At 38.2% G+C, this 26,393-nt stretch overlaps 1 protein-coding gene across 4 annotated transcripts in view; it reads right to left on the reverse strand.

Moving 5' to 3' along the window:
• RBMS3 (RNA binding motif single stranded interacting protein 3) overlaps nt 1-26,393 on the reverse strand; it is a 705,062-nt gene that overhangs the window by 33,529 nt on the left and 645,140 nt on the right. For all 4 annotated transcript variants that reach the window (XM_032683778.1, XM_032683761.1, XM_032683783.1 and 1 more), the window contains one exon: nt 4,820-4,930. In XM_032683778.1, the coding sequence (XP_032539669.1) occupies nt 4,820-4,930 (111 nt within the window). The remainder of the gene's footprint in view (nt 1-4,819; nt 4,931-26,393) is intronic.

Consider the following 26,393-nt stretch of genomic DNA (forward strand, 5'->3'; position numbering starts at 1 on the left):
AAGACTGATGGAGCTGCATAACAACCCTGTTATTCCACTGAGAGATTTTGGTGATACTATAAACAAGGAAAGCTGAGTTAGGGTAGTTTGCAGCAGCAACAGGATACCACATTATGTCAGTGCAATTCTTCCACCTGATTGCATTTTTAATACAGAGTATCTAGAACAATTAAACACTTTTTGTTGTTGTTGTTGTTTCTTAAAAAGTGCAATGGAGAACTTATTTTGTAAGTTGCCTATTTCTAAATTAGAACCTGAAAGCAGAGTGAACCATCTGCAAACGTGAAGAACAATTAAGCAGCACTGTTGAGCTAGCAGTTTTAGTAAAAAACCTGGCTTCTACTCACTCTTTCATTGCTGTGGGCCTCAAAGATTTAAGATGATACAAGGCTACAGTGAGGCAGTTCCAAAAGAGAAGGAGAAAAAGCTGGAATTACCCCTCTGCTAATAAGGACTAACAAAGGCTGCCTCAGACTGTTGAATGAAACTGGAACCCCAGTGGTATCTGAAATGGACCTAACAGCAGGAAGGGGAGGGAAATCCCGATCAAGAAAGTGCAGAGCAGCAAACTTCCTTCAGGAATGAGCAGCAGAGGAAAAAGAGAAGGGCAAGTATTCTTCCCACTGAAGAAGCAGATTATTGCTGCTTATGGCCAAATGTGGAATTGCTGAGCAACAGGGACTGAAAGCAGTGATCAAACTGCTCAGTTTTTATATTTCTAAAGGTTTCTGTATTATATCCACTCAGGCATCAATCACAACTTTATTAAACCACAAAACAGATGTCAGATCAATGGATGGATCAGAAACATTCTGAATGACAGGCTGATGATGGAACAATTCCAGCCTCCATACATTATTAAACACATATTAATGCTGCTCTTTCAGTGCTACCCTTACAGACTACTCACTCTATTCTCCCTCTGCAGTACCTTTTTTAATAGCAGACCTTATTGTAGATGAATATTACATTGGAAAAGCAAGACTTACTATAATAAATAATAATTAACTAGTAAAAAAAAATTCAAGCTTAAAATCAGTTGTCTGTCTTCACATTATGCCTTCTGTCACTAAAATTTTATTTTAATGCAATTGTAGGAACTGAGACTGGGTTGTCAGCCTTAATCAGAATATTCAGAGCTATTGCCTTTTTGCTATAATCTCGATGTAACTTAAGTTTAAGTTTTCTTTACATATTTGCCCACAGTCAGCACACCCATGTAAATGCTTTTTGCTCTTTTGAGTGAAGACGTATGTATGAAAAATACATATAAATATGGCAGAAATTTTCCCTCTGGCAGACTCTCTGCTTAACTCCAGATTTCAGGCAGACTGGGGAAGTGATCAGAGCAGAACACTTGCCTCTCAATTCATCAGTAACATAAACTCTATTTTCACTGGCAGAAATCAATTTGATTTTCACAAAGGCAGAAAGGAATTATGTTCTTGGTGGGAAGAACTGGGAGATAGAAAGGTTGTACAAAATTTTGCCACAGCACAGGAATGTAGGGTCAAGTTGCCATAAATGGCTGACCCTTACTTCTCTTCCTCCAGTGCCCTATACCATCCTTTGGCATTGAAATCAAGCAAAGATGGATTTGCAGCTTTTCACTTGGCCTGGTGGCTTGATAGCCTTAGTGTATCCTCTTGATGAAGGAGTGTTTAATATAGCAGAGATGTCTAATTTTATGCAGACAATGCAATAATAGATAACAAATAACGTTTAAAAATATAATAAAATGAAATTAAATATGCATTCTTTGGGGGTTTTAGGGAGAAAGGAAACTTGTCCCTATTCACGGAAAATGGTTTCCTAAACAAAATTATTTGTGCTTTTTGGGAAAGGCTTTCCCTAGCACAGGGGAAATGCAGCTGGCTATGAGTGGGTCTAGAGGAAAACTACTCTGTTTTGACTGCTGAATTGCATGCTCCCAGCTAGAAGCAAACAGCCCTGCCAGTGTTAAGCCAGAAATGCCTGCCCTGGGCAGGTGACTAAATGATCAAGTGGATGAAGGCAGCTGCCCCCTGAATTCCTATGAGTTTTAACATGTGTTTTGGGGCTGAGAGATCAAAACTGAAATCCAGTTTTGGTGTCAAGGCAGGAATTGGCAGAGGCTGCTGTTACTTGAGTCACTTGCCTCACCAGAGGGCTAAAGAGTGTTCCTCTGTAAAGGGTCTCCCATCTGAAATGGCTCCAGCCTGGACAGAGTATTTTAATCTTTCAGAAAGCATCAAAAGGCAGAGTAATTCCCACAAGATACAAAGCTGTATATGCCTTTATGCTATTTCTCTAGTTCACTCACTAGAGAATAGATTTTCTGTTGAAGCAATGTTTTAGAAACCCAGCGTTCATTCTGAATTGGGCAAGTGTGGTTTTGGAGCCAATTCTCACTTAAGCGACCACAGGGGTCTGTTTCAGCTGAAAAATATATTATGTTGATTAGCAAAATGCTTTGTCTAAGGAGGTGAACATATGAAAGCCTTTTAATAAAAACTACTTTGCATACTGCAAGCTTTTAAATTAAATTGGGACAGAGTTACAGCCAAAACTGAGTAGAATTGTTTGTGACTTTTTGCCTAAAAAATCTGGCTGTTTCTTGAAAGATAGCTGGTGGCTCTTTATGGCACCCTGTTGCACAGTTTTAAGAATAGAATTTAAAAGTATATTCATATCAGAAATGTATTCTTTATGTCTTATATCTCCCATAAAACTTAGTCCTGTCGAGGTACTCACAGTAGCATGATTTGGACTTGACACAATTCTTCATGCTTTATGCTTTGAATGCTCCTCTCTCTTGACCGAAATTCATAATTCAAAAAAAATGAAGTAAAACTATCTCTAAATAAATCATATCTCTAAATATGTTTCGCTCATCACAATTTTTTTTTCTGTAACAGAATACATTAGGAAGAATGAACTTCAAGTCAGGATGGATACATCCAACAAAACTCCTACTGGCAGTCCAAATCCTGAAGTTTTCCTATAATTTCTGATAGGAGGAATTTTGAAAAGGAGGAATTCTCGACGACCTCCATGATTATCCTACCAAAGTAGTTTGACTGAATATGGTACTGATGGTGTTTTTATCAAAGAGAAATCCTGTGTGTGGTAAAATAGGGTGTCATTTGAGATGCATGGAAAGCCTATGGATATTGTAGCATTCACTCTTCCTCGCTCTTTAAGTTTTCTGTAAACAAATTAGGAGTTTTAAAGATAGAAAACATAAATCTGCATGGTATCCCTCTAAATGTATTTCAAGAAGTTATCATAGGGAATGCTATGACCTTGAAAGATAAGACTGTGTAAAGAGTTAGGAAAAGAAAAGAAAGATTTTCTTTCAGTTGCAGTAACATAAATTCAGGATATTATTATCACCTACTAGAGGATCCATTACATTTCAGTCCTTCCTCTGACTCCCCAAATGGATTTGTTCCTATAAGCACTGTAATAGTGGTCTCTAGTCAGAAGAGAGAATTAGCTGGGATTTTTCTAGTTTGTATTAAGGTTGTGAGACAATGTGTGCAGAAGACAATGTCTGTTAAGAGTTATGGAATTGAAAACGACAGACAGAAGAAAAAATTCACAGGAGCTGCCCAACAGCACAACTAGAATTCATTTTCCATTTCCTTCCCTTAATTTTTAAACACACTTTTGAATCACAATAATTACACATGCAGAAATTCTCCCTAGTCCTCGTATTTCTTCCATTTCATTAAGTGAAAATTGCTTAGATTAACTTTGAGATGTAATTCTTAGTTCTTTTGATTGTTGAATGAAACATTTAAAATAACAGGAATAAACAATAAGCCATCTTACTTAAGTTTTGGCAGAAATGAAAAGTCTTAGATCTTAACAGAATTTTTTTAAGGAAGTGTGAAAAGACATTGGAGTTAGAATTACATTCAACAGATAAGGAAAAAGGAGGTGAAGAGAAGAGGATGAGGAAGTGAAGACCTAAGTGAGTTAAATAACTTTGTACAGATGTGCTGTTATTCAGAAAGTTATTCAATTAAAAAAAAGTTGGAAAACTCTGTTTTTATAGATTAGTATCAAGTAGTACAGTGGTGAAATAGAAAAACATTTGTAAGTGCATAACAGATCATTCATGTAATTATTGTGTAAAGAGTGTGTGTGCTAAAGACACAGAAGTGTAATATCTACGCCTGTATTTTCGTAAAAATTTACATGTACATGCAGCAGTGTGCACACATTCACATATCAAACCACCATATATTGTCTGTAGTTGTTGTATATTAGGAACCTTTAGAGAGCTTCAATAATTTAAAGTAAGAGTATTTTTTGCCTTTCTCTGACTCTGGGAGAGTTAATTGAGTCTGACTTACACAGCTTAAAAAAAAATAATTGTTGAAATATACATATTTAAATATGATATACTAGCAACACAGCTGGCCATCATCAAAAATCACATTTCTAAGCCTGGAACAAAATGTGTATGGCTGTCTGTTATGGTTTAGAAGTGAGTAGAGGATCCTATCAAAATGCCAGAACTCCTGTCTCCCAGCAGTATAAAACTTTTTAGATTGACAAGCAAATAATTTCATATTACAATTCAAATTGATAGAGCAGTAATTCCATAATTACATGAGAATTAGTACAGAAAATTCCTGCTAAGTACAGAGTAGAATTTGTTGACCTGGTATTTTACTACTACTTTGTCATTTCTGTTCTGTAATACCTAATGCTGACTGTATGATGGCGAAGCACTGAAAACCCAGGAGTAATAAATTACCTTAAGAAACTCAGTAAGCAATATATGTTTTGCAATATAGAAAGCAAATAGTGTAATCTATGATCTTACCGTTCCTGTTGTGCCCAAGGAAAGGTGGTTCATCTGTTGGGTCAGAGGGCCCATCATGCTTGCTGGCTGCATTGACATAGTGTGGTCCATTGTTGGTGTTATCACAGCACCCTAGAAACACACATTATTTACACTTTAACCTCTCACTTTAAAAAAAAAAAGGCAGCATTCTCTAAATGAGTGAACCTGACTGAAAACTTGACAAGAATCTTAAAGAGACTAATATATCTGTCAGAGGAAATATGTTTTGTTCCTATTGACAACCAAGCTACACACATATATTATTTGTACTGCTAATGAGGCCATTTTATGTCAGTTCCAATTAAGTGTCATTTTTTACTTCATTGCTTCTGACAAACAAATGCATATGTTCTTTCTATGATGAATGCTACTGTACATCGCAAAACGCCTGTCATTTCCATTTTTCCACATCCTATATAGAACAATCCTACAGACAGAACACATATGTCCCCAATTTTCTAAAACCTTCAGTCTCAGAGATCTTCAACCTATTATGGTAATTATCTTGGATTTTTCCAGTCACAATTAAGAACCCTTACTCATGACATTTTATAGCTGATTAAGTAAGACTAGCTATTGACAAGTGAGCATATGAACTAAAGCAAAAACAAGACTTTGAATAAAAAATGAAACAAAAGACATTCCAGTGAAACTTTGGAGAGAGAACTTCTTTGCCATTAATATTCCTTGGTTTTTGCCCTCCCTCTCCCCAGGATCCCATGTTGGGATCACGCCTTAGTGAAGTGTTGATTCTCTTCAGTTCTATGGGATACAATGCTATTTCCTGTGTTGGTTAGAGGAAGTCAGTCAGAAACAGTGGTCTGCTCTTTTTTGTGCAGATAGTGAAATAGGGAGGTATTTCCAGCTATTTCTTCATATGAAATAATAGCTTTACTTAGTGCATATGCATGTTTGCATGCACACATCACAATTTGCACAATCACATTATACTACGAAGTGTGGAAAATGTAGATTAATGTATCTGTTTAAAATAATTGACTTCTTTTTTCCTTTGAGATTATTGACTAAATCCACCTATAAACAGGAATTTAAAACAAACTAGTTCCAAAACCCACAGCACACCTGTTCTTAAGTGTCTGTCTCACATTTACATAGAGCTACGTTACTGCATTGCCAAGGATCTGATACAAAGCTAAAGATTTCAAATTTTCAGTAACAAATAAAAATAAATAAATTAAAAAAAAATTCCGGGGAAATACCAACTGAATTTTTTCTCATTTTCCAGCAATACTTTTTCTATGCACATCCTATCTGAGAAGCACAGTCTCTCCAGTCTCTGTGAACTTATTACTTGCATGTCCTTGTAATATCCTCAGCATATGAAACATATATACTCTTGTTTTATGTCCCATAGTAGATTACATTTCCTGCATTGACAAGAGTCCCTAGAGAAATCTGGTGAATTACAGAAGCTAGCCTCCACAGAGTATCTGTCATGATTCCAAATAAAGGTTTATAAAACAAGCTGATGAGTGTGCATGTATCAAACCTGTAATACTTGCAAACACTTTTGCTGCTTTCTTGGGTAGATTACTTTGCACTGGTTTACATAGATTAATTTATTGATTAACTCATTTAATGAACTACCACAGTGAAGTCTTCCCTTTTGCTGAAACAGTCTAAAAGCAAATCTGTGGGCATACACCCACTCAGGCCATTCAGCAGTCCCCGCACAGCAGAATCAGTGCAAGAGTCTGAAAAACCACCATGCCCAAGGAGAATGATGTTCTTCCTACGTGTTCAAAATCAGTGACCTGGGATACCATGCAGCCAGACGGGGTCTTAGGGTTTGGACTTCACCTGCACTTTTTGATTATTGTACAGGAATCATAAGCTTCATGATCAGAATGATCATAATTTTTACTGTACCAAACCACAAGCGCTCAAACTAAATTTGTCAAATGATAAACAGTTCTCAAATGATAAACAGAAGGGTAGTTTGGTCCTTCAGCTTAGACATGGAGAATTGCCTCAGGGCTCTCCATGACAGACAAGTTGAGCTCCCACTTGTGATGTTGAGGAAGGCGATTCTCCCCTTCTCTGATTTTGTGAGACCCTGCCTGGAGAAATGTGTCCAGCTCTGGGGGCCCAAGTATGAGGAGAATGTGGATCTGTTTGAGAGGGTCTAGAGGAAAGCCATAAAGATGATCAGAGGGCATCAATGTATACAAGCATCTGAAAGGAGGGTGTCAAAAAGATGGAACCAGGCTCCTCTCGGTGGTGCCAAGCAATAAGACAAAAGACAATGGGAAGAAAGTGATGCACAGGAAGTTCCACCTGAATATGAGGAAGAATTTCTTTACTGTGCAGGTGACTGAGCACTGGAACAGATTGCTCATAGAGGTTGTGGAGTCTCCCTCACTGGACATATTTAAGAACCTTCTGGATGCAATGCTGACAATGTGCTCTAGGATGACCCTTCTTGAGTAGGGCAGTTGGACCACCTGTTGCAGCAGCCAGAGAGGAGGCATATCATTGCAGCAGGGTTGGATGAGAAGACATTCAAAGGGCCCTTTCAACCAAAATTATTCTATGATTATTTGTGTGATGTAGTAAGCAGAAAGTCACACATTCATCACAGTTTCATGCAGCACCACACTGCCAGCAATAGTGGCTGCAATTAATGTAGGATGTCCCAAGGCCTTAAAATACCAAGCCTTTTTTTTGAAAAATGCTTATTGCAAAGGTATGGTTGGAGGAACTTGCTGTGATACAGATGTGACAGACTGATAGCTATTCCTGTGCATAAATTTAGGAACCTGGAAATGAAGAAGGGGCAGCAGTGAAGGAAGTCTTATGATTTAGTGTAGCAAACACAAGTGCCAGACACGCAGTAGAAAAATCTGATGGCAAATGTCTTTCAGCAAATAAGTAAGCAAGACAAGTATTGCAAATAAACTATTTAAAAAAATAGGGACTAGAGAGAAAATACATCAGAGAAAAAAACATTGCTCAGAGATAGCAAATATATTATTTTTAAATTGAAAAAATATATATCCTAGTCCCAAAATATATATAATTTAATGGGTTAGAAAAAAAAGTTGGGAAAACAAATCAAGTATTTGCAGCTTTCCTAAGGCAGTTTAACATGTTTGAAATTGACAGTTACCTAGAGTAGAGAATTACATGCCTTTTCCAGATTAATAAATCACCAGAGTTTGCAGAAGCTTCTCATGATCACGTAGGAAAAAATTATACTTAATTAAGAAAATCTCGTCTGGTTGTTAGGATGACATCCAGTTCCAGACCATAATGCGTTTCATGATACATGCTGTCAAGTCAATTCATATTCAGTTTATTTAGAGGTAGAAGACAACATCTTGCATTAGATGTTGCCATCATATTAAAAGTAATTTCATCCTTTTCAGCCTATAGTAGGGATTTACTGACAAACAGTTGGCTACTGGCAAAGGCTACAGCAAACATATTTTTCGTCTTCATCTGTCTGGATGTCTGATTTTACTGAGTTTGTGAGCTGTATAGAGAGACATCTTAGCATTGCATAATACTACTTCAGACCCAGCTTAGTTGAAAAAAAACTGCACAAGAAATTATGATGAGGTTTTTGCCACCACCTTTGCCCAAACAAGTGGTTGGCCAGCTAATTATTTAGGTCTCCCTGGTTGCCTCAGTATGATTACTTTTGTTTTTCATAAGTCCTGCAAGGAATTGGTTACTATTATGACTTCTACATTTGTCAAGATATTCCTGGCATATGACTTGTCATACAATTCTGTCGATGCTATAGTGGCTTTAAAAGAAATTAACAGGACAAATAGTAGGGAATTACTGGTACAGGCAAAAAAAAAATGCATGATCTTTGCAACACTGTGATACATCCAAGATATGCTGACATACAGACTTTAATTCCTCTTCACTTTATTTGAAAGACCTTGCTGTTTTAAAATGCTTTAAGTTCTGTGAACATACCTTTACCATAAGAAAGTGAATGCATATATTTCAGAATATAGTCTATCACTGGCAAAGATTGAAGTCTGACTTTATTAACTACAAACACTGTACAACCCCTCTATGGCAACAAACTGAAATTACAGGAAAGACAGCAAGTATAGTTTATTATGTTAAGTAAACTATCTTTAAGCACTTGCCAATAGCAAAAGGCATCAGCAAAAATAAAGTCTTTGTTGGTGCAATGAAACATGCCATCTTTTGTGTGTGGAGGGTGGGAAAGTGACATCAGAAATAAAAAGTGTATTAGGAGGCTTTAGGACCAGAGAGTTCACTAGTTGAGATATGCACTTAGAGGCCAGTGGGAGGATGGATTAGTTAGTCATAGTTTTCTACAATAATGAACTGTATTAAAGAGTTTTATTTTATTCCAGTGTTCTAATACTGATATTGTGCCTAAGGGGCAAATACCAGCTGAATAAATAGTTTTTAAAGCTTACAGTAAGCATTTGCTTATTTTGTAGTTTACTTTTTCTTTATTTAAGAAATTTTAAAAAGTTAACCATACTTAAAAATTCTACTTTGTAAATACTGGCCAATGTAAAGCCAATCAATAAGCATTATAGCAGCAAACTTACTTTTCAGATTTGTTTATAGACACGTTGTGCAAACATATAAGCACCATGTCATTCCATCTGAAAATTTTTTACTCTACTACCAAGTGAATGTCTTTATGATATTGAGAACATGTTGTTTCTTGAGGTTTTATTAAACTGAGTGAAAGGATGACTTTCCTTACACTTATCAGACAGACACGTCTATCAAGAATTAATAGGAAAAAAAATCAACATGCATACTTTTTTTGCAGATAAATATACTCTCTCTGCATAATGAACAAATGACGACCATATTTCTATTGATTCACTGTTCTGTCTAGGCTGTCCTGTCTCATTTCCTTGGGCTACTTCTAACAGGCAGCAATAAAAATGGGGTCCCCTTGTCGGAACAGTGAGCCTAGAGAACTACTCTGAACTGGCTGGTAAGTGGCCAAACTTGCATGACAATTGTAGGAAGATTAAAGGTAGCTCTGAAATCCTCTCTGTCCTCTGTCATCAACTCTGCTGAAAATACTGATATTCCAAAACAAAGGAGAACCTACTTTCCCTTTTTCAATGAAAAGTTAGCAAGTGCAATTGCCTTGGCATTTGCTAGCTGATCAGAGATTAAATCATCGTTTGAGTATGATGAAAAAGATCAGAAAACATCAGTTAATAATGTATATTCTGCAAATCTTAGGATTTGGTTTCATTTCACTACATTGTGAAATTTGAAAGCTTGATAAAAATGTGATAAAGCGAGCAAGGAGGCCAAACCCCTCATTAAATTAAAGCAGTTTTAACTTTGGAATACCCAAACCCTGATATAGACCTTCATCAACTCTGAGTCCTGCTTCTGTACTGAGTATTAAACTACAAATTCACATCGTAATATTTCTAATCTTGGGCATTAATTCAAATTCTTATCTGACATCCCCTTCATAACTTAGTTGAATTTCCTTGAAGCAACAGACATACTTGCTTTCCCTTTCTCATTTTCTTGCTGTATATTTGTGAACTTCTTTCCTCAGCTGAAAGTATATGTCATAGGTGCAACAGAGTTATTGCCCAGAGTAACTGTTCTTAAAGGATTAAGAATCCAAATATAGTGTGGCAAACAAAGAACAAAGGTGACCCTTGTGTATGCACCACTTTTCCTACAACAATAGCTAAGGTTTTTGATGGTTTCTTTCCCATTGTTCTTCTTGCCTTTAACTGTATTTCCTGTCTACGAGTTTGAAATACAGCTTTTGATAATATAGAGATATTAGCCTAAATGCAGATTAAAGGATATAGAAACGGGAACATCAAGAGATAAAGAAAACACAGTTGATTCAATAGGAAGAGTTTTATATTAGTAACTGCATGCACAAAGAAAGCTGTACATGCAACTATATTGTACCAGTTAATAAATGTATTATATCAGGCAGCACCAGCGTGATTTTATGTCAGCAGTTTATGCATCTAACAGAGTTGACAAAAACAGTAAATTTCATAGCATACATCTATCTGTTAATCTAAAAGGATTTCATAAAAAGAAATAGCATTTCTATTGCAAGCAAAAAGTTGCCTCTGTTACTCAGTGCCTAACATGATTTTGCATGGTGACTTAAACCTTTCCACCCAAAATGACATCTCAAAAAAAGGTCACTGAAATAAAAAAAATATTTATGAAGGGAAAATATACCTAAGTTGCTACAGGGACTCTGAAGCAAAGATTTAGGGCTCCATGCTCTATCTCTGTCATTGCTGCCTGCACACGCAGGCTGGACCACAAGCCCACGTGCTTCACTTTAGACTGAGAAACAGAAGTTTTCATACCCTTCTCCAACTTACTCCAGGAATAAAATAAAATTACTAGTATTACATGCCTGAATAAATATGAGCAGTTTTGCTGGGGCCCGCTAACAGAAAGGAGGCCGCAGCAATTAGGGAAAGACCTGTTCCAGTGGGGTATTCATTCCGTCAAGTGCTGGAGCAGGCAGAGAGGCCACAGGTAGTTCTTGCTCCCTTGTCTTGACATATTCCAGAAGAGAACAAGAAATCGCATTTCTTTTGATTTTTTTCCTACTCTTTACTTCAGTTTATAAGTGCACTTGGCTGTATAATGGCTTTATGTAGCCAATCCACATAACAGTGCTTTTGTTCTGTCAAGAACAGCCATCACTAACAAAAGCACCCTCACAACTCTCATGTTAGGTTTAGCATCCACAGAAGACAAAGAAGAAATAAAGAGGTGGTGCTTTGCCTGGGACATAACCACTGTATTACATCAAATCTTCTCCTACCCTTCCCACTACCAGATTTCACACAAGGAATATCCAAAGGTGTTTTCAATCCATGTCAAAATAAGCATAGATTTTAAAACTATGACATTATTAGTGAAAACAAATCTTTATTTCCTGCACAGAACTCCTGATCTATACCTAAGTTGTATATGATATATGCTAAAGTGTTGTGTTTGGCAATCCATTTTGTTTATATTCTTATATATATTTTCTGATGTGGATGAAATCCTTCCTCTAGGGTCTTCAGTGGCTCACGTGCCATCCTAGATAATGGGAATCAGGTGTCTCTTTCCTGTGGACTAGTTTTTCTTAGCATCAGAATGGAGTTTCATCTATTAAAGCTAAATCCAAATAATATTTCCTCTTGAACAATTCTGTTGTGTTCTCTCCCTTCTTGTCTATAACCAGGCATGAAAATTGACTTAAGGGCACACCCTAGTTTTAACAAGGTGCAGAATAGAAATTATCAAACAGTACAATTAAAATATGAGCCAGCACCAGTCTTTACCTTAAATTTTCACTTCCTTGCCCTACTGGGTTCAAATGAAACTTTCAGAAAGGATGCCATATTTGCATCTTCAATAGTCTGATTTTACATATTCATATACACACACACACATAATCACATATGGAAAGACAAATGATATTGCCATTTATATTACATGCACTCAGGCCACAATGTTTTTTCAATATGTGGATGTTTATTTTTTTTTTAACATTCGAAACTCTCAGTCCAGGATTTTCTATGGCACAAGTAATTAAAAGCACTAGTGGTGGGGGTTCAAACTGCTTGTTCACGAGCAACGTTTCATAAGCGATGCGTAAGAATTTCTGATATTGGCTGAAAATACTTAATTATTTTATTTCACTCAGGGAAACATGCTCTAAAGACAAGAAAAATGCTTAACAGGAAGATTTGACTCCAGAGCATGTGCTTGGATGTAGAGGTGCAGAGCAGGTTGGTGGCATGCATGACATCTTTAATGTGGTCGGACCAGGCTCTCCCTGGGTCTCAAGTTTTCCAGGCAAGGTGAGGCAGTCCCAGCTCTTTGTGCACTCCATGAAGGCATGACAACATACATTTCATTGGACCACATGTCTGATACACTGGAGTGTTCTCTGCTTTTCTTTGAGATTTAGTACATAGGTAATTTGCCAGGTACAGAGAGTGGTTAACCAGGTTGGGGGAGGAAATGTCTGTGATATTTCTTCTACATGCACTTCTGGCTTCACCATTACAATGGTCAGTGACAGGGCAACAGCTGTGATCTCTAACAGATGTGCTGTTTCATTTCCTGCCCAAAACCTGGAGGGGCTCGCACTACATAAGCTGCAATCTAGCAGCTGTGCTGGAAAGGTTTCACTCATTAGAAGGACACTGACACTGGGAGACATCAGAAATGCTGAGGAACTGGCTACCAACAAGAGAAAAAAAATCAAACAGAAGAGAAGGCTGGTAATATAACCCTATGTATTAAGGGTATATTAGAGTTCAGATGACAAAAATGACACCCTACACAACTGCAGCCAGAAGAAAATGATATGGCTGTGGATGGTGTTAACTCCACAACACTAAAAGGACTTAACACAACCAGATTTAGATGGAATTATCTGAAATACCTTCAGCTTTCAGAAAAGTGAGGTAGTATCACTGAATGAAGCACCAAGGAGAGATACTGAGGTGCCAGGGTGGCAGAAAGCAGAGTGCTCCTCTGTGAGATTCCTAATACTCAGGAGGAGAATGGAAAGAATAGTCAAGGAATGGATAACTATCAGGTTGTCTTCCTACAACTGTGAGATCAGATAGCTCTTATAAGCCAGAATTTATTAGTGATGGACAACAGAAGTGAGAAGGTTTCACACGGTTGCTCATGGACATCATGTCAGTCCTTGCAATGTCAAGCCAAAAGCAACTCTTGAACACCAGAGCTCTTTGGCTAGGCCCAAATCTAAGCTGCATCCTCAGAGCCCCTGATCCAGGGGCTACCATGTAATCCACATACCCAGCTGCACAGTTTGGGTAGAACGTCATGTTGAAATCCTGAGGTTAGTGTTGCTGTATCACTCTTGAATTCAGCTACAAATCCAATGTCCATCCTCCATGAGAATGCACTATGAAGCACTGCCATCTGCTGCCTACACTCCTTTTTGTGCAGCTCCTGCACAAAGATATAGAGGGTCCGAAAATTATGTAATTTCTTTCCTCTTCCCATTTTTCTGATTTAAAAGTTCTGGAAAGCTGATGAGGAGCAGTAATATCCACATAATCCTCCCAGGAATCCTTCTTATCCTACCTATTAGGACAAACATACAGTAAGGGAGGCTAGAAATGAAACCCTGGCTGGGTAAGGATGTTTTTCTAAAGGTATGCCATTCAATAATGGATTTTGCAGCTGAACAGTACAGACTAGGAAATCCTGTACCAAGCCCCTGCTCATGTTTTGTGTCAGTTTAGTTCTAGATCACAGTGGTTCAGACTGATCTTGAAGTCTAAAAATGTGCCTTTATTAGGAGAGGACAAATACAGAAATCTGTTTCTCTGTCATGTTTTGTTAGATTTGTAACCTAGGCCCTTTCCCACACACTAATGGAAAGAAAACTATTCCAACCTGCCTTTCCTCTCATTTAAATACAAAAATTTTCACAGTCTAAATATCCTGCCCCAGATCCCAAATTGCATTTCATTTTTTGGACTTGTAACTCCTCAGAGGAGGATATGGAAGAAATCCACTCTGTTCTGTAGTGGAATTTGTCCTTTAACTGTTTAAAACTGGCTACCTGGTAGTGCCAGCTTTGTGACAGATCTCAAAATCAAGACTGAGGCATGTATTTTCAATAGTGGTTTCTTATCTTATATTCCGTCATTAAAAGTAATGTGAGACCATGCTTCCCTCATGCCTTTACAAATTTTAACTGTGATTTTTCTGACTCTAGCCACACTGGTTGCTGTTTAGATTCAACTCTGTACAAGCCAACTGCCACCAACACCCGGCTTTTGCTGCACCTGGACGATTCCACCACTCTTGGATGATGCCCCCAATGACATCAGTGCAGTTTTTACATTGTTTTGAACAACTGATAATATAGGCACAACCTAGAGAAACTGTGACTGCAAAAATGTCCTTACCTAAAACTTCTATCACTGATGCATGAGACCATAAGAAGCCAGTAAAGCTGACTCCAGCAAGCACACAGAACATGTCCTTCAAAGGCAGTCACATTTAAATTAGTGTAGGTACAACTGATATAGATGAAATCAAATTGAAGCACTCAGTTTTGTGTCAACAGTCAGAAACAAAGAGTCTAGAGAGGGTGAACAGACTTTATAACTAAAAATATGATATTTCAATTTCTCATTTACTTTAAGGTTATTCCAGTGAAATCAGTTTGTGTATTAGAATAAACTCTTCACATTTATAAGTTTCCCTTCTACTGGCGATCCCAAAGTGTTTTAAAAACTGTGTGATATATACAGGACTCAGGAGTTGGTCTGTTGTCAGGGTTCTGGAATGGGTCTGGATCTACATCTGAACTTTTCCTAGTCCATGAGTGTTTGGACTGAGGATACCTCTTGGGTCATCATCACCGCAGGCCCAAAGGGAACAAACAGGTGGTTTTGATCACACACTCCAGTCCAAATTTACGAAAAAAGGATACATTTTACCTCTTGAGTCATGCTGAGCAGATTTGAAGTAAATAATAGAAAATGGCTAACTTAAGTCTACTTTGCTCCACATTCCATTAACTTTTAAAAGAAAACAAAAATTTTGAGGAAAAGCACTTTAAAACTGACTCCTGTGAGTAAAAATTCAGTGTGCAAGTGCTTCAACTAGTCTAAAAAATAGACATGTAAAGTTCAAAAAGGTGCAGATTTTGGCTATTATTAATGTAAAAAGAAGAAAAAGTAAGTAACTGATCCAGCAAGGATTACTTACTTTTTTAATATATCTCTACTGATTAAGAATGAGTAAATTGATATATTTTCTTTTTTTTTTTTTCCCCCCAGATAGGGTCACTCTTGGGCTGAAATCTTCCTTATAAAGTTTCAGCCTGGAGCACATTTTTACAGCTGAGTTATTATCCTTAAAATACGAGTTCATACTGGAAATGCTGGCAGCCCTCTTAACTATTGTATAGCAGTGAGCACAGCTGTAACATGTTAAATATGTTGAAAGTACATGGCGGGAACAGTGGCTCAGAGGACTGGTAATAGAATAGGGAGTCTCAATGCTGGGTCACCAGGTTCGGTCACTGCTGGGACTGAAAGTCATTATCAAGCTACAGCTGTTCAGTTATGTCCAGACATCGGCTACCCACAGAGAAACCCTCCACCAGAAAAATACTCTGTTGCAACTGGTGGTGTCCAAGAGCCTTCCCAAGGGTTGTGAAAGGTAGGGAGCTTCATCCCCACAGGTCAGCTCCATGGTTCAGAGCACCGATGACAGAGAGGGGCGAGACTTGCACGGTCACTGCCCCACACTGCCCAGTCTACAGAGGGTGTTCGTCACCAGCCTATGGCTACTGTGTCTTTTCAGGGCACTCAATTTTTTCAGAAAGATGTTAACCACCGAAGAGTAATCCTGAAAGAGCTCTTTTTCCACATTAGTGAATGGACCACAGCCATTCCATCACTCTACCAGTTTCAGAGGAATTCTGGTTATACTGGTTAAAGGAAGGCAGAAAGCATATGACAAAGTACTTTCCCAGCTCCTCATTTTCAGTAACACCTAGAATTACCAAATACTTTATTATTACCTCTCTCTACATTCATAGACAGCAATCTCTTGCTATTTGCATCAAATTATAATCCAGTTCAACCCCAAAATAGTAGTCAACTTTTGCATGAGGAGATGAATGTAGAGTGTTCTGTATTTCTCAGAATCAGGCTGCCTGCTTAAGTGCATTCTTCTGTCACAAACCAAAGTAGCCAGAGCAACATGGGGAAATGAAGTCCAAGTTTGCTGCTTCAGTTTTCTATAAATGAATTTATTGGAGTAAACCAGGTAAATCTCTCTGGTTTACACTTATCCATACATGCTGCAGTAATCTCTATAAAAAGCTTGGTTTATTATAGTGTTTTTGTACACCACCATTTCCTACCAGTCACTGTGTACTAGCCCACATGAATGCACAGCAAGCAGTGAGATCCTGATATATGACAAAGATGTTCTTTACTTCTTTGTGGCTGTGTGGTTTCCACACATCATCTGATTTGCAGAATTTTAGGTTGAAATCAAAGATGGTTTTTTGGGCAGCTTTCCTGAAGATCTTTCAGCTATTTGAATATTGTAGAGGTGCTCAGTTTCTAAGGAAAAAAATGTTTATGTTTGTTTTATTTTCTCTGGCATCTAGAAGTCAAACTACCATTCAGCACTAATTTCAGTGGTCCTTAGGATGAGCCAAGAAAGATCAGTTAGTTTTTCATGGCCTTTTTCTAAACTCTACCTGAAGTCAATTCTTCAGGCTACAAGGCTGCTGAAGGGAACTGCCTACTACCAAACACTGCTCTGAAAATGTCTCAGACAACATAGAGCACCTTGCTCTGTAGTCAGAGAAGAAAAAGCTGGTAGGTCACCACTATGGTAAATGTACCAGAGTGAGTCTTTGACCTAAACTGAATGATGAGCCTTCTGTGAAGCACTGATCAGGCAGCTGAGTCTGCCATGAGTTTAGTAAAACGTCTTTTACATGATGGTAAGAAGATCTCTATGCTTTGGAGGAGTAAAGCATAGTACAAGCTAGAGAAAAAAAAAGCCAGCTGGATGGTATACACAAATTGCTGAGATGAACAGTAAATTATTTGGAAAAAACACTTTGAGGGAGAATAAAACTTCTTGTGAATCCAGGTCACACTTGGCACACAATTGTGACCAAAAGAATGAAAAAATTGGAGCTGTCAAAAAGCAATGTTTCCACTATATTTCAAAATGACATGTCATTTCAGAATTTATCTAAATTTGAAGGGGAAAAAAAAGCTTAAAATTAGTTCAATAACCCAGAAATGAAAACAGGAAGATTATAGATGTTTTGTCTTTGTTCTTCTTCTCACCCTCTCCCCACTCCCTAAATTCTTTCTGGGAGTGGAGTCAAGACAATATTTTCCCAACTTTTTCCATGTCACTACCCTCTCCCTCTGCATATTTTCAGTTGAAGACAAGTTTTATAGTTATTATTTGATTCTGCCCACAAAGCCAAATTTTATTATCCACAGAGTATTATATATGTAATAGTCTTGTCAGTCCTAGCCAGAGGCAAAGAGTAGCCTCAGAGGAAAAGGAAACAAGAAACATCCAAAGGAAGATAAATAGGAATGAGATGATAGGCAAATGGCTAATATTCCCATCTTTTGTTGAGAGCTGTGTGGATAGAAAAAGAGCACTCTAATTAATTCCAGAGTGATGGGGACTCGAGGGCTGGGTTCTGGGCACTGCATGCTTGTGAATCTTCATTCTGTGTGAATCTCCTTCCTTCAAAAAACAAACAAACTCTTGTTTTGTCTTTGACATCAAAAGATGCATCATAACTAACAGCAGATGTTCTGATAAACTCCAGTAGAGACCAACCTCTTGGCAGCCATATTTCTGTTCTACAGTGACTTTTTCAGGCACACAGAAAATCCATTTGTGCGACTGAAAAGAACATAAAATGGTTTTCCTGGTAGTATTTCTTGTGGTATTTTTCATACTATCAAGGAACTGCGGCATCATGAAGGACCCTGTTTGTGGTGTTTTAGCTCAGTGTCACTGTAAATTATTATAAGTGCAGGGAAATAATGCAGAATTGCACAGCTTGAAGCATAGAATTGAAACTAAATGAGAACAAATTTTTAGCAAAAGCTGTTGGCAATTTCAATGGCTCAAACTTCCATAATCTAACCATCACAGTAACATACAAGATCTTAGTGAATCTGAAAAATCCTGGCCCCACTGAAATTAATTAGAATTTTGTCAGGAACTTGAATGCTACCAGTATTTCACATTGTTTTAATCCTGTACACCCAACTGTACATTGCTATGCAGTTATCCAATAGATTTTTATACCACAGACAGATTTTCATTAACTAATTATCCCTAGCAGATATGATTCTGCTCTTATTTTCCGATTCAGATTGTAATTCACTGATTTTTTTCCTCAATAATACAATTGTAAATTTTGTGGCCCTACGCTGCCTGCAGACTTGTTTAATCAAGAAACAAAATTTTATTTTATGGCAAGATAGTCATCTTGTCTAGAAGCTGAAGTAATTAATAAAGATAAGGACAACCAACCTCTGGACAGGAAAGAAGCAAGTCTAATAACAACTTCCAGCATGAAATCATCTAATAAATACTTGTTATGCACACTGAAAAGAATCCTTAGGCTGAAATGTTGCCATAAATTATTCATGTGGAAGTTCTGGACTGTAAACAAATTTATGAAGATAATGATCTCTTTGCAATTCAAGAACAAAAGTGGAGGGAGGGGTCAATCCCCAGAATAAACTGCGATGTATAAATCCACCAGCTGTAGGCATAAAGTACTGATGCAGAGATTCACTGCAGAAATTGCAAAATAATCCCTGTATATTGTCGCTTTCCAGAATGACAGCTTTGAAGAGTAAATGCAGAGCCAGATAATTTAGCATATCCTCATTTGCTGTTCTTGACCAGAGACTTGTGACTTCTTGATTTGTGACCTAATCACAAGTTAGGAATCAAAGTCTTTGGACTGTAATGGGTGAATCAAATCAGAACTGTGCACAGCATTAGCCTGGGCCTGCTTAAAACTAACAGCAAGCAAGCATAAAACCTTCGTCAATACAGACCACAAGGGGTTGTTGCAAGTTTGAGAAACACTGATTCATTTTTGTTTGATGTATCAAACAGCTTTTCCTCAATTGAGGATCCATACTGAGTGACTAGGTGGTTTAATAAGCTAAATGAATTTCACAATGGCAAAGTTTACTTCCAGTACATTTATTTAATGGCTGAGGGAACTGATGAAAGGGAAATAAAAATCTGATGAGAAGAAAAAAAATTAGTCTAGAATCTAGACTCCCCCAGGACAATTTCTTGTGCTTTGTATCCTCTGTACTGACAGACAACATATTTGCTTTCTAGCTAATTACCAACAAGACTAAAATTTTACATCTTTGATGTGTATGAGATCAAAGAATATTAGGATATAAAAGTAAGATTAACATAATTGTCTTGTACAGCTATAATAAATTATGACTACATATACAAGCAGACACCCTGCTCATGAGGAAAGTATAAACCAGAATCAATTGAACTAAACAAGAATCTTATTTAACTTTGTTTCCTCTGCAGCTTCTCACCTCTCCTGACACCCACCACTGGATCACAGATGCAAAGCCAGGAAATAGGCCCTCTCCCAGTGGCCCATCTGACATTCATGAGACCCACGGGAGCTCCTGTTTCAGTTGTTGAACCTTTAAAAAAAATGTAGCTGCCTTGTGCAGACACAACAGGCCATCAGCAGAAGAACTAAAGGATCTCCAGGTTCAAATTCACATATCCCTAGTACTTGCTTGATCTAAAGTACTGACTTCTATTCACTCTTTTTTTACGACTATTGTCTATCTATTGTGCACACACAGACTGGGCATCAAACCTCTTTGGGACCACATTGTGGTAGTGCAGCCTTTTTCTATTATGCATATAGGATACAATTCTCATCCATCAAATCTTTGTGACAGTATGGCTCACTTCAGAAAAAAAAAGAAAGAGAAGGGACCCAGTGCTTTGGTGTATACCTGCATCTAACCTGCATCATCCTTACCATGGCTAAAATACTATGTTAGGAGTATTGCATTTTCTTTAAACTATCTATGAGAACAATACTGCCCTATAATAACTGAAAACCACCTGGCTTTGACTGATTTGTTTTCAGTCTTTATACACCCCAGCATGTTTGTTTACTCCATAAATATCCAGTATTCCTACTTCCTCATCAGCTCAACTGTGAGAAAAAAATCAAAGGCAGCCAAAAGTAGCTGCCTCAAAAGAGTAAAATGAGGTAGGAACATTTAGATCACTTCAGCTCATTAGGGTGATGGTGAAGGTCTACTTCTGGCTGGGAGCTGTAAGCTACTCCTTCAAGCAAAAACATTTTGAAGGTTTTATTTGTCATCAGGTGGCAGTGACAATCAAAAACATCTATTGCACTTCAAGACAGCTGGTAATAAAGCAGCGCAGGGAACGACTGACAGAATAAGAGTTACTATACCAGTGTAGCTTCTAAGATTTTACAGCCACTCAGCTGCAGTTATACCATTGTATTAAAAGTGGTTTAGGGTATAAAAAAAATGCTTGGTATAGAAGGGTTCTCTCCCTCCCTATTGCTGCATGAGGAATCAGCACAACAAAATTTGGGAAAAGCAGGTCTTTTACTTAATTGAATTTAGGTATTTTTACTGTGTAGCTTTGCTTTAGTTCACACAAGGGCAAGCCTGAATATGTTTCTGACAACTGCCTCATTCAGCACCCTTGCAAGCAGCTCCCAACAAATCAGAGTCTTCAAAGGCACATTGTTTTTGTTTGTTCTCATTGTAACAGATGTTTTGTATCATGTACTTCAACGAACTAATTCATCTGCAGAGGACTGCCTACTCTGGCTGGTGTGCATCCAGCTGTGGAAATAGCTCAAGTGTCATCTGCGACCACTTTCATTCCAGTCTTCTTACCTCACAGGATCTCAGTGGCCGCATCCAAGTCCATAAAAAATAAACAGACCTGAAAATATCCTTTTAAAAAATTTCCAGCGGAGGAGTAATGCTACTCCAGGCAAGAAGCCTTCCTGGAAAGAATGCAACTGATGTGAAGGAAGATTCACTCAGCTCTGGAAGACTCCTCCAAAACATGTTGCTTTTATCATATGAACTGCCCGGTCAATATCAAGAGGCACAGGAGCAATGTCATGTGTGATTTTGATGGGGTTGAGAGCTTCTGACTAACTCGGTGCCATATCAATTAGGCCAGGCACCAGGCAATCAATCACCACTTCTCTAAATGTGCTGAGCTCCCACTAGAAGCTGCAAATACTGTGAGGCTAGTTCATCTCAACACACTGAGCACTTTTATATACTGTGGCTCTACTGTAATATATTTCTGAAGTAGAAACAAAATCAATCTGAATTGCTCTGGAGTGGAAGCATATTCCATTAACAGCTGTGCACCAAGATTAAAATGTATTAGCGGATAAAAAAATAGTCTGCATCTGTAAGAAGACAATTACTGCTTTCTTAAAAGTGACCAAATAAAACATCCAATAGTAATAAAGAATAGACTTTCTGAAAATGCCCTTAAAATCAGCTGGGATCACTTCATCACAAGTCAAAACATGCCTGGGATGGTGCAACCATTCCTTGATTAGCTTCTTTAGAAAAAGGAGCAACAAGTTGCCTTCTGAATTTGTTGAGAAGTTGACTGCAGTTTCCCACAGGAAATAAGTAGTTCCTGATAAGATGCTGATCATACACTTCAATATCAGGTCCACTGTGTTTGTTAATTACTTTCAAACCACTTAGTCAAGTCACCCATTAAGAGGAAATGATTCAATTGCAGATCCACTGAACTGAAAAACTAGGTGACCAAAACTCCTTGCGGAGCTACAATTATCCACCTGTGTAAGAAGGCTCACAATATGTCAAACCGAGTAGTTAACTTCAGTTTTGAGAAGCAACTGTGGCTGTATTTAATTAGATGGCTTGGCAGGATTTTTAATATTTTACAACACCAATTATTAGAATATTTCAGAAACATTTCAGAAGCCTTTGAAAACCTTCAGGAAAATTATAGCTTTATATCAATCATCAGAACTTATTCATCACTTTTAGGAAGCTGCATTCCAAGTCCCTTAATTCTGCAGCGAAAATTCTAAAACTTGATGGCAACTGTCCTATATTTTAGAGATGGTGATTCATCTTTTCACTTCTGATCAGGTGTATTTGCTATACACTTGCTATTTGAGCGTATCTATGGGTCAGCTGCTTCAAGGTCTAAGTAGATCTTGCAGAAGGCCTGAAGAGCTGGCTGCAGCTCATGACATTTTCTGTAGTTCCTAACTCAGAGGTCAGCAAAATGGATTCCGTCAAAGCAAAGTTAAACAATTTCACATTACTATGCATTGACTTCACAGCAACTCACTAACCAACGACACCTAGGTTAAAAATGAGTGCCTGACAGAAGACTCTTTTGGGATTTTTAGTCTTTGTTTGTTACACATTCTAGCCTTCTGCTGATTTGGCTGTTGCTTGGCTTGTTTGGCTTGGGCTTCCACTTTGGAGCATGTCAGAATGATAGACAGTGTTCTTTGAAATAGAGAAAATACTTCTCAGAGGGAAACCACCAAATTTGAGTAAAACTATTGTCCTTTAGCACATATAACATACAAAAGTAATGTCTCTGATGTGCCTACGACTTATACTGGATATTGGAATTATTAACTTCAAAGAGTTCCATCCCTTGTATTTATCCACCAGAATTTTACCAGCAGAAAAGAGTTAATATAGCTTTTTATGCTGTGAGAAGAAGAATAAATATTGCATAATACCCAGTTACATATTGTCCCAACTTGGCCAAGAAGACGAAAGGAAAGAGCAAGACACAGTCTCCTACTTCACTCGACGCAACAACATTCATGGCATGCTTCTACTTGTTCCTTTACTTGTCTATTGAACAAAATGATGAAAAGCAGCTCAGAGAGGATTCAAATACATTTCATATTGTGGAGGCAAGTGAACATCACCACCAACAGATCATTGCTAATCACCATAGCCCCACACTCTGAGCCATGACCCGCATCACTGATTTTTATCTGGAAGACAGATGTGAATGGCATGGAGAACTCTAGGAAGAATGACAAATTTACATAACTGAACACTGAGTTCCCTTGTGAAAAAGTTCTCTTATATTATGGTACTCAAAACTCCTCAAATTCTATTAAAAAATCTTTGTAATAAGCTCACCTGGCTTGCAGCACAAACATCTCCAATTTTATTACTTTTTTTCTGAATGGATGGCAGTTACATACATTGATCCATTTATATTATCTCTGTGAAAACATCTGTGGTTACTATCCACTGAAGTACAAAATGTGTAACCTCAAAGACCTGCACAGACCATCACCTGTGCAGGCCCAGCAAAATGTTTTTCATGGTTATAGCCAAACCTGAACTTTGTCACTCGAGGATAAATAGTCTTGCTTTGCTACCCTAGAAAGTGAAGGTAAAACAAAGGAAAGGACAAAACTAGTACGGAGATCCTGGGACCTACTCCAGGAAAGTCTCACCTGGCTTTACTATGAACACTGGGAATGGTATGAAGGTAGGTTTGCTGTGTGAGTTCAAATTTGAGAACTGAGCCAAGACTCTCTGCAGCAGCAACAGTACCAAAGCTACCTTTCAAAAACCATTTTTCCCCCATCACCATGCTCTAACCAACTGCCTAAAATTGGCTCTTTAGTTACCTCCTGGTAAAGCTGATGTGCCCAAGGTGTTGAACACCTGTGAAGATTTAGGTTGAAATGTTATTGAATTGGATATCAAGTGGAGGTTGAAGATGTGAACTGGGTGTTACTCTCTGTAGAAGGCAGCATTAAACCAGGGGAATTGCACAGGTCTTTCCCTTCAAATTCTTCCTATTCCTGTGTTATTTCTGAGGGGAGATGTGGCCTGTCACAGCTTTAGCTGTCATGATGAGCAGCTTTGCTTGCTGAACTTGGAGCAGGAGTTAGCGAGGGAGCTAATACAGCTTTGCCACTTCCACAGACACAAATCAGGGAGATGGGGTACTGCATCTGCCTGTCTATCAGAAACACTCAAAATGCTCCTGACAAATGTCCACCCCCTCCTCTCCCTGAAGTAAGACCTGTGACAAGCACCAGGAAATGATCATTGCATCAAACACTTCATCCTCATTTAAGTACATCTAGAGCAATCCTCTCCTTTCCACAAAAATGACATGGTCTGCCAGCAGGAAGAAATGTCTGTAGTGGAATGCATATAACCACGCTTTTCCCGGCCCACTGCAACTCTGGGTTAGCCAGGAGCAGCTGTGGCAGTGCGGATGAACCAGCTTTACAATGGCAGGTTCTTTCCCCTACCTGCCTGCAGAAGATACGCCTCTACCCTCAACCCTGTCAGATGTGGGACATCTGTGAATGTGACACCCACCCTGTTGGCTAGAGGCAGGCAGTAGACTAGTAATTTCCAAAGCTGCAAGCAGGAGTTTTTCATTGATAGCACTAAAGAGGAAGGCTATCAAGCTGGGAGCTGACACAGACTCACATCCTGTGTGGATTGGGCAAAGAGGGGGTGCATAATGATTTACAGATTGCCGTACCGGAAAAGTACAAAGGCAATTTAAAAGCAGGCTGTGTTCTCTGTGAATCACGTCCAGCCCTCTTGTCCCACCACAGAGATCAGCTTGAAGTGATCCTCAGCTTGAAGCTGAAGCAATCATCTAAGTTATCCTGGAGTGAGCCGCAGATGAGGACATCGCACATGTTTTGTCTCCATGAATCTACAGCTTTTTAGGAGGCAGAAGTAGACATCTGATAATGAGGAACCCAGTTGTCTTCCTGCTTTGGGATGTGTGTGTGTGGTTTGTGATGCATAGAGAAAAGATAACTTCCACTCGACTGCTCACTCAGAAAAGCACAGTGAAAGGCTACACCTGAGATTTGGGATGGATGTTAGAGATGAGCTCTCCTGGGCAATAAGGTCTGCAGTGGCATTACAAAACCTCCCAGGTAGCTTATTTAAAAGGCACAGAATGGGAAAGGCTGTTCAGTAGACATCCTTTAACGAGAAGCTGTAGTCAGTAACAAGAAATAACAAATTGCATTTAAACCATGGTAAGAAGAAGTGAAATTCATTTTAACAACAGGCTATTTGATAAGAGAACCTATCCTGCTGGAAATGCCTCTCTTTGGCTGGTAGTCCAAAAGTAGTGGTTTCACTAAATAACAACTTGGCACTCCTTCAAAATTCTTCAGACTCTGTTGATCTGTCACTGTGTTACACAACTCATTCTTCATCAGTCCACTATGAAACAGCCAAAGAATGTTCAGTGTTTATGCTATTACATTTCACTATTTGTTTTTGCAATCATGTAAGAAAGAGGTTGAAACCACGCTCTCAACAGCGTTTCAGATACCACTGATTCACAACAAGAGGCTTAATGGCAAACACTGTTTAATGCATGGGTTTAGAATGGGTTTACTCCTAATTTACACCAGTTTGAAAGTAAAAGAAGGACACAAGGTTACAACTCAAAAACTGTAATTAAGCAATTACTCCACTTCAGTGGGACTGAAATCAGTTTAGGAAAGATATGCATGATTTGCCTCTGTACTGCAAAGCTTAGGTCAATATTACATTCTTTCTAAAGGCATCTGAAGTGAAAAGAAAGCATTTTATTTATGAGAATAAAAAAATGAATAGCAAATACTCTTAGACTTGGCTATATTCAATAATAAGCTATTACTTATGATCTCTTGGATGTTTCTAGCTTCCAGGATGTCAAATCACACCGTACATTTATAAATTGATACAAAAAAATAAATTGTTAGCACTGTCTTCGCAAAAATAATTTTAAAATAATTATGTTATTAAGATTCTTCAAGTTACAGTCAAAGAGGTGTTAATTAGTCAGGCACTTACTCAGACACCTCAATAAGTATATCAGGAAGGAACACAAAAGGGAGGGGGAAAAAAAAGGCAAAAAAAAGCTACAG

The sequence above is a fragment of the Chiroxiphia lanceolata genome, chromosome 1, assembly GCF_009829145.1.
Source record: "Chiroxiphia lanceolata isolate bChiLan1 chromosome 1, bChiLan1.pri, whole genome shotgun sequence".
NCBI lineage: Eukaryota > Metazoa > Chordata > Aves > Passeriformes > Pipridae > Chiroxiphia > Chiroxiphia lanceolata.